Raw genomic sequence first — 10,036 nt, 5'->3', positions numbered from 1 at the left:
AAGTGTAATCAAATTTGTGCTAATTATTGACAACTTACATGGAATAGCTAGAGCGGTAGCACAGCAGGTAGGGCATTTGCCTTGCACAAAGCCAACCTTGGTTCAATTCCACCCTTTCAGAGAGCCCAACAAGCTACCGAGAGTATCCAGTCCACATGACAAAGCCTGGCAAGCTACCTTGTGGTGCATTCAATATGCCAAAAACAGTAACAAGTCTCACAATGAAGACGTTACTGGTGCCCACTCAAGTAAATCGATGAGCAACGAGATGACAGTGATACAGTGATACATGGATAAAACCCACTCAAAGATATACTGAGTTTGTGGAGCGGGAGTTTTGAGTTTTATGAGCATCAGTTGGTTTATGGAATGGTTTATGCGGCATCTACTTTGTTTTGCTTGGGGCCCACACCAGAATTACTCAGTATTACTCCTAGCTCTGCACTCAGGAATCACTCCTGGTGGTGCTAAGGGGACATTATGCGATGCCAGGGATCAAACCTGGTTAGGAATGTGAAGGTAAATGTCCTACCAACTGCACTAACTCTGGCCCCAAAGTTTATGAGATGTCAGAGACCTAATTGTGTGGTTAAAACAGGGAAAACCCTGGTGTATCAGATAGGGAAGAAGAGGGTGGAGAAAAAAGAAAGGAAAAAAAAGGTCTAAAAGGAGGATGCTGTGAATGTTCCTGTGTGTTTATACACAAAGAAATCATAAAATCAGGACAGAGGAGGGAAGCTGGGGACGCCCGTGGAGGGAAGCTCACACTGGCGGTGGAGTTGTTGCAGCATTGTATGTCTGAAACTCTATTATGAAAACTGAAGAGCGCCCCACCGGCTAACCCTTGGACCAGTGTATCCAAGGTGAGTTCAGAAACCAGAACAGTCTACGGAGACAGGGCAAACCTTGATACACCAGGCAGATTGCCTGGATGGAGGTTTGTCCCTAAATCTGCTTCTTCCCCCGACACTCGCCCTCCAACCATCCACCGCACTGATCTAGGGGGTATCAGTGAGAAAATTCATTAACCAACAAGCATCACCTCAGAGAGACTCAACTCTGTGGAAGGGAGAACCTTATTCAAGTCCAGAGTCAAGGAGTCCTTTGCCAGTGTGGGGTGAAGGGAGACACGAAAACTAAAAGTAAAGTAACAGAAAATCTGGTGAGCCAGTATCCGGCAGTAGACACTAACCTAGGGCAGGAGGGAGCTTAACATGAAGGACTTCCTGAACATCCTTTTTATATCAGCACTCACCAGGTGTGTAATCTCCGGGTGCTTAGGCAGACCGTGGTGGCTCTCCCATTCACCACCTGTGTTCGGGGGACTCAGGCCGCTCTCCCATCCAGGGTGGCCCATGCCATGGGTGGAAGAGGAAACAAGGGCCAAGCTGGTTGATGATCAGTTTCTGTTTATTCCACTCTCCCCATGCCCCTATTCCAGTCTCTCTAAGCTCCCTACTCTAGTCTCACACTGCCCCTCATTCCCTTCTCCTCCTATCTCTCCTGCTCATCTCTCTGTGCTCCCACAAAGAGCTGCGTCTCTCGTCAATCCATGCACCTGCTCCTGCATTCTTCCCCTACATTTTTCTCTCTCTGTCCCCCTTGCTAGTCTCTCCGTGCTCCACTCCATCTTGCTGCCCTGTTCTATTTCTGCCTCTTTCTCTCTCACTTTCTCTCTCTCCCTCCTTTGCACCATCCCTCTCTCTCTCTCACTCGCTCTCTCTCTCTCTCTTTCTCTTTCTCTCTCTCTCTCTCTCAATCTCTCCAGCATTGGGGTAGCAGAATCAACATATCAAAGGCCCTTCCTGATGGACCATCAGGCTCAAGGGCAGAAATACAACCTAAAGTGTTCTTCTCCTGTCCTCAGTCCAATAACTTAATTAATATCTTAATTCTACTTCTTAATATTAGTTATTTTGCCTGGACACAGTAAGAGATACATTAAGCTTACAGGGTGGCTCTCCTGGGGACATCTTATAACAGACTCAGACTACAGTACTCAGGCCTGATTAATCATTCCTAACACTAGCAGGGTCTAATCTAGCAATTATGTTTTAGATCATGACAGAATTTGACCATGACCATGCTCTTAATTTATAGTTAAGTATTATGGCACTTTGGCCAGGCCCATATCGATGCCAGGGTAGTTCACTGCTTGCCCTGAGTCCATCCAGTCTCACTTGGGACCTTGCTTTTGGGTGCTAGGACGTAAGGCCAACTGAGGCTTAAGCTGAGAGAACAGATGTCTGGAAGTGAGTATCATTTAGAGTCAATTAATTCCCAAGTTACAAAAGCATAGCAGTAACTGTCTTCATGTGAACATATAAAAGGAACATTGCTCAGAATTAACCATGCACAAAAAGACTTAAGGAGAGGAGAAAAGCAATATTTATAAGTCAACGCAGCACAGAGAAAGAAGTTACAAATAAACACACAGGAATGGGAGCACTTTAATGGGAGAAACCCAATAAAACTAAGCTCTCTGCGGCAAGGCAGAAAGGACAGACTAATGTTATCCTACACTAAGGTAAAGCAGATTTCAGTTAGCTTAACACAGCTACCACTCTCAGCACAAGCAGCGAGCAGCCGTTCCTGAGGTGACACAATCCCCAAGTGTAGTAGTCTCAGGTCTGGTCTAGCAGGCTCACTTCCTGTTCCTGACTTAGTTTTGTACTTTATCTCAAGAGTCATAAAGCCTTAGGACTTCTTTAAACCCAACATCACCTGGTCATGATTGCAATTGCTACAGTTCTGATTGTTTTGGGGTTCTTTGTTTATTTGTTTGTTTGTTTGTTTGTGAGATATATAAGTAGTGCATAGGGCCTACCCTGGCTCTGCACTCTGGGATCATTCCGATTGGTACTCAGGGGACTGACTATATGAGGATTGAACCTGGTCAATCACACAGTTCATCCTTCCCTGGGTGAACCTCTCCAGCCCCCTGCAGTTTTACTTGTGATTGTGCATTAACATTGGGTTGAAGATAACTTAGGAAGGGCTTTTACTGAGAGGGTAGGCTTTGGAAAAACAGAGATACGGAGATTTGTGTCACAATTAGCCCGTGCTATAGAAACTTTCATATAGAGTCCCTTTGTCCATTTCCATATATCTTCCCATGGGAACATGGGAATATTTCAGTAGGGACATCCTTGAAGGTGGCTCTGGAATATAGCATATGTGTTTGCTTGTGCAGTTTACAGCTGAAGCACGTTTCTCTTTCATCCCTCTCTTTCCCTCTGAAGAAGTCTAACTTGCGTGTTGATAAGTTTTCTTTCCAGGGGAAGCAAAGTCCCTCTCACTCCTTTAGAATCAACTTACCCCAGCCATCCTTGTTGATAATCAGCTGCTTCGTCTGATACGCCATCACCATATGCTCTGGTAAAGTCAGTGATTGTTGTTTCTTCTTGTCACCATCTATGTGGCCTTGACCCTGGGAGAGAAACCAGGTCATGCAGCATCAGGTGCTTGTAAACTTAAAGATCAAAAAGACCTACAACTCTCATGAAAATTAACAAACCGGGTGCTAGAGAGACAGCACAGCAGGTAGGGCATTTTCCTTGCACACGGCCAACCCAGGTTCTCTTCCCAGCATCCCATATGGTCCCCCAAGTACCGCCAGGAGTAATTCCTTAGTGCAGAGCAGGAGTAACCCCAGTGCATCGCCCGGTGTGACCCCCCACAATAAAATTAACAAATCCCTGACTAGTGATGAAGAGCTAGAACTGTGATGCTTGGCACAGGTCTAAACAGAACCCTGAATAAAACCACTCAGCAACATTCTCTTGTCTCACAAAGTCAGAGCAACCTTCAAGCAGATACAACCCAGAGATTAAAATCCAAATTTTGGAACAATGCTTAATAAAGTGCATCTTTGTTGATGCTGACTAAATAGTTCCTAACACTGTTTTCTTAAAAATATTATGGGTAGGTGCTGGAGAAATGCTACAGCAGGTAAGGTTCTTATCTTCTATGCAGTTAAGAAGGTTTCTATCCCTGGAAATGGATACGGTAACTTGAGTCTTGCCAGGAGTGATTCTTGAGCACAGTCAGGAATTAGCTCTGAGCACATCCTGATGCTGGCCCCAAATAAAAATTAATAAATAAACAAAAAACTTAGTTATTTTGATGAGATATGAATCAAATGTGCTCAAACATTTTCAAGTTTCATTCAAAACCTTTCTGCTCAGGGTTAGCACTGCATTTAGGGTACTTAAACCATTAGAAAAAATGTTAGTGATCTTGGGGCTCCCCAGAGAGGGGTGGGTGAGAGCCCTCCCACCCCAGGACTCAGTCCCAGCAGCCAACCTCTGCCACACTCCAGGCTGCTCCATACCCACTCGGACTGAGCCTCATAAATGAGTAAATCTACTCCTGGACTGCATGAAAAGACACAAGACACTCCCTACCCATTCTCCATAATTGCCACACTATATGTAAGGCAAAGCTCTTGGAAGAGAAAGACGCAATTTTTCCTGGAGTATGCAGCCACATTTGTAGCCATGAGAACGCTTTATTTTTATTTTTATTTTCCTTTAATTTTTTTATTACTCTTTTATTTTTATTATTATTTATCCCCGCACAGCAAAGCATGGCAAGCTACCCGTGACATATTTCATATGCGAAAAACAGTAACAACAACATGCTCTTCGTGTTCCTAAAGCAAGCAGATGCCATTAGGCTACACTATAGCAGGAACAATGAAGATATTACTTGCGCCCATGTGAGCAAATCGATGAACAATGGGATAACAGTGATACAGTGACAGTGACAGTGATTTGATGGGGTTCAGACAGTAGGCAAAAAATCATAGAGGTAAATATATATACGCATTTATACATATTTTCAGATATATATACCAAAGCTCATATTAACCCAAATTTTAAAAACATGTTAGTGATATCCTATAGAATGTCTTAATGACTCCTGCCAAAATAGAATAATTTTCACACTGTTTCCTGTACGGACTCTATTTTGTAAGCATGTTCAGAAGTTCTTCATAACATAATATGAAATATATTCTTTTGATTGTGTTTTGGGACAGGGATTGTGGTTTGGGATGGAAACATCCCAAATTTAGTGGTGGGAAGCCGTAATGGTGGTGGGATTGGTGTTTGAATGTTAAATGTAATAAAACATTGTGAACTAATTTATGAAATATAAAAATTAATTTAAAAAAAGAAAAGTTATTGATCTCTCATTTTTTAAGTCGTAAAATTACATTTATTATGGCACAGAAGCACGAAACTCTACATTCTCCAGGATCTACCTTTAACCAAAGAAAAATATAGTACCACATGATTTAATATATTTACCTTTCATAGCTACTCAATAATTTTTATATGATGTCCTACCCATGAGCACACTGGAAATACTCTCGTCAGAATTAGGTTTTCTTGGCACGTGTTAAATGCACAGAAAGTGACTTGACTCTTTTGTTCCCAAAAACAAAAAAGTTCGCACTGAGTTAGTTGTGATCTTGGAGTCCCCAGTCCCTGTTAGGAAGGATATGTACCTTGATATAAGGGTTCTGTGGAAAGGAGAATTTTCCAAACCACTTCCTACCACTTTCAACTCTCAACTTAGGAGCGTTGGTCACTTCCACAGTTTCTGTCACCACATATAGGTTGTCTCCTCTTTTTCGACATTGTTTCAGAAACCATGGCTCTGGTTTTAAAAGTACCCTAGAGTACAGAAAGTATAGGGGAGTAAACATAGAAAGGGGAAGGAAGACTTCTTAGGTGAGTGAGAGCCCCCCCTGCCCCAAGGGACCCAACTCTGGCAGTTGAAAACCTCCACAACCCAACCACTGCCAAGGCCGCTCATCAAATACTCAGGCCGAGCCTCACACATGAGTGAAGTCCTACGGAACTCAGGTAATGCGGAACTTTGTGAACTTGGACTCTGGGCACAACCGCACCAGGAGTGGAGATCCTCTGCCCGCTTCCCAAGTCTCCAGTGACCCAGGGGTCATGCCATAGGCCATGTCCTGCCAGCGCCAGATAATCTTGTCATCAGCCACCACCCAGATCACACAGCTCACACTGGAGCATAACATGAGGCCCCCATAGCCATGCCAATGGACTCCGTGCCAGGCTGTTTCATACAGGGCACCCCAGAGGAGGGAGGGTGAGAGTCCTCCCCACACACAGGACCCAGCCCTACCACCTGACCTCCACCACCCAACCACTGCCAAACTCCAGGCCACACCACTCCCACTCAGGCTGAGCCTCATATATGAGTGAATCTATTCCTGGACCACTTGACACATCATAAAATACTCCCCACCCATTCTCCAGAATTACCACACCATATTTGATGGGGTGGTATTGATTCAGATAGTGCACAGCAAATCATAGAGGGATTTGTGTGGCTTGGCAGTCACACCCACAAACTGCTCCCAGCACCATGTAATCCCACCAACAGCCAAGATACAGAGACTATAAAATAAAGCTCTTGGAAGAGAACAATGAAGAGTCTCTTGCCCCTGCACCTGGCTGTTTTCACTGCGGCCCCTTGGAGTGGGGTGGGTTGAAATTCCTTCCATGCCCCGAGCAGAGCCTCGACAGTAGAAGACCTCTGGAACCCAGCCACAGCCTTGCTCAAGGCCACTCTCCACACATTTGGAAAAGCCTCCTGCATGAAGGAACTGGCAGAGGAACACAGGTGTGTGGGAACCAAGGCTGAGATCGCCAAGCCTGCTTGGATCGGAACTGGGTCTTCTCCACCCAGATCCCCCATTTTCCGGTAGCTTATTAGTCACACCCACAAACTGCCCCTGGCGCCAAGATCTAGAGACTATAAAATAAAGCTCCTGAAAGACCTCTTATAGCCTAGTTCTCCCTCTTGGAGAACCTGGTGAGGTACTGAGAACATCCTGCCTGCACAGCAATCTTTCCTTAGTGATATATGCCAAATACAGTAACAATGGTAGATCTCATTTCCCTTACCCTGAAAAAGCCTCCAATGCAGCACTGCTGGGAAGAATGAATAAAGAGAGGCTGCTAAAATTTCAGGGCTAGGACAAATGGAGACGTTACTGGTGCCCACTCAAGCAAATCGATGAACAATGGGATGACAGTGATACAGTGATGCAGTAGTATATACCTATTTTCAGACATATATACCAATGCTCACATCATCCACACTTTAACATGTTAGTGATATCCTATAGAATGTCTTAATAGCTCCTGCCAAAATAGAACAATTTCACAGTTTCCTATATAAACACTATTTTTTCTTTTATTAATGAATCTTCGTGGGGGTATGGATATATGTTTGCATATTCTCGTGCTTGTGTTTCAGTCATATACAGCTTGAGTATCTATCCCTCCACCAGTGCCCATCCTCCGCTGATGACAACATCATCCCTCCCTCCCACCCACCTCCCCACCCCACCTCTTTGGCAGGGTATTCCCCTCTGTTCCCTCTCTTTCCCCCCCCCCGGGCATTGTGGTCAACAATGGAGGTCTTGGGTGACCAATGTGTGTGGTCTATAGTCTGCTCTGAGCACGCCTCTCGCATCCCGAATGGGTCCTCCCGTCACATTTTTGCTTGGTATTCCCTTCTCTCTCTGAGCTGCACTCTCTCCCAACATGTGAGGTCGGCCTCCAAGCCATGGAACAAATCTGGTTGTTATTTCTGCTATTCTTGGGTGTTAGTCCCCCATTCTGTTTATAAACACTTTTTTGTAATCATGTTCAGCAGTTCTTCATAACAGAAAATAGAAAATCTATCCTTTCGGTTGTGTTTTGGGACAGGGATTGGAGCTTGCGATGTAAACATTTCAAATTTGGTGGTGCAAAGGTGTAAAGGTGGTGGGATTGGTATTTGAATATTAAATGTAATCAAATATTGTGAAATAACTTACAAATTTTAAAATTAAAAAAAAACAAAATCAAATTAAAAAAGAATCCCAGATGCTAATATATAATTCATACAAAGAATAATTTATATTTTTCTCATATTAGTACTTTGTTAATTTCATTTTGTGCATAAAATATTGTTTTACCTAGAATATGGTAAAAAGAGGTAAAGAAGAAAAAGAAAGCATGGCACCACATCTAGTAAAGGAATGGCAAATCCCAAGTTTCAAAGTTCACAATTTTTTTTTATGATTTTTTTCTTATCCCACCCACCCCAACCGTCCCACTAATTTATGTTGCTCTTCAAATACAGTCGGCAATTATAATAGAACAAACACACAGAACAAATCAACCTAGAATGCCATTTTCTCCCATTTCTATTCCTCATCTACCAAGGCTGAAGAATGTCTCTTTATTCCAAAGGATGCGTATTTTGCAAACCAAACTCAAGTTTTTTTCTATGATACTCTTACCTTGAACGAAGGTCTGTCAAAATTTTTGTGGTAACCCTATTAATCTGAAACTTGAGAACGAATTCACGTGATTTATCAGTCTCCCCCGATGCTGCCACTTGTGCCCCAAGACCTGCATCAATAGTCAGATCACCCTTTCCTTCCCAGACCATATTGTCTTCGTAGGTGAATGGGCCTTCTCTGGAAGGATCTGCATAGAGAAAAATTAACCAAACATTTGTCCAAGATAAGCTATAAATCAGCTGGCATAGGTAATAGAAAAATTTAAAATTAACTTGTGCCAACCCTCCTTCAGATTTCAGTCATCTCTTCAACCTCTTTTCACTTGAGGTTCAAACCCTGTCTATATACCAGTCCACTGACCAGCAGTTATAACCCCTGGTTTTCAACCTTTCTACATCTGCAGGCTGAAAATGGTCTACAACTGGGGATTGAGAACCATAGGTAACTTGGAACTATTATTTCCAAAGCATCATTTTAGTCTTGCATAATCACTGTGTCACTGTCATCCCTTTGTTCATCGATGTACTCGAGCGAGAGCTCATAATGTCTCCATTCGTCCCAGCCCTGAGATTTTAGCAGCCTCTCCATACTCATTTTCCCCAACAATTGGAGGATCTTTTCAGGTTCAGAGGACTGAGACCTGTTATTGTTACTGTATTGGGCATATCGAAGATGCCAAGGGAGCTTGCCAGGCTGTTCCATTGAGATGTTGTATTAAACTAAGTCATATGAGTCTGGATTCATATCATTGATAAATCATCAGTCTTAGTTCTGTATTTCTCATGTTTCATCAAGACTGAGCCTGACTGTCTACCTGTTTGGGTGACTTTTACCTTGAATGCTGTCCCACCTTTACTTGAGCGGCTGCATTTTCACCTCTTGCCTTCTTTGTTGCTGACCCCTATATAAATAAATGACAGTACCTGGGACTGGAGAACTTGGGTCCAGGATGTCCATGAGGGTGAATTCAGCTGGAATGTCGGGTTGTTTCCAAAATAATGAGAAGGCATTCTCCTTGCTCCGTAATATATTAAAATGAGAGAATTTCTCAGCACTTCCAAGATCGGTAACTGGTTTCAGACCTTTTTTCCCCACCAGTCTGTGTAAACTCTTTACTGCATCATCAAAGATGTCGATCATGTTGCTAACAGAATACAAAGGGCAAGTATGTCAGAGAAAAAACGAGGTACAGTCAACATTTAATATATATCTTAACAACTTGTGCGATACTATCTTCAAAGGTCAGAAGAAAAGTTGAATTGTTGCTAAATGAGACATTAATCATGACAGGGATATTTTGAAATGTTAGGGGAAAGTCTTCACTGAAAAGTGACAAAACAAAAACAGGATTATCATAGTATGATATATGTCATGCACATCTTGAAAAGATATCTTTAGTCTCTGTGTCTACATAGGCATAGACAATCAGAAACAAATATCTAGTTAGGAATGTTGCAAGATTGACTGCATTCTTCCATGTAAGGACAAATTTCCTTGAGAGGAACACCATAGTCTGAGGGGGGAGAAGGGGAGCTTTCCTCCAGAGAAGACTGAAACACTGGAAACACAGTATTATGCCCTAGGAACTGCCTCAGAAGCACTAAATGTAAACAATGGACAGGACCAGATTGTTCTACTGAGTTGCCTGACTTAAAAAATGTTTAGTAAATGTGCAGCCAAAGCGATAACAGAATGGGA

At 43.0% G+C, this 10,036-nt stretch overlaps 1 protein-coding gene across 1 annotated transcript in view; it reads right to left on the bottom strand.

The window, feature by feature from the left end:
• Positions 1-9,478, bottom strand: part of LOC129401690 (gasdermin-C-like) — a 16,901-nt gene extending 7,423 nt beyond the window's left edge. Inside the window, exons 1-4 of the mRNA XM_055124473.1 lie at positions 9,262-9,478; positions 8,336-8,525; positions 5,513-5,681; positions 3,319-3,430 (exon numbers count right to left, since the gene is read on the bottom strand). Of these exons, the coding sequence (XP_054980448.1) occupies positions 3,319-3,430; positions 5,513-5,681; positions 8,336-8,525; positions 9,262-9,478 (688 nt within the window). The remainder of the gene's footprint in view (positions 1-3,318; positions 3,431-5,512; positions 5,682-8,335; positions 8,526-9,261) is intronic.
• Positions 9,479-10,036: the final 558 nt, after the last annotated feature.

This window comes from Sorex araneus, chromosome 2 (genome assembly GCF_027595985.1).
Source record: "Sorex araneus isolate mSorAra2 chromosome 2, mSorAra2.pri, whole genome shotgun sequence".
Lineage (NCBI taxonomy): Eukaryota > Metazoa > Chordata > Mammalia > Eulipotyphla > Soricidae > Sorex > Sorex araneus.
This window is presented reverse-complemented; position numbering and strand designations above follow the sequence as displayed.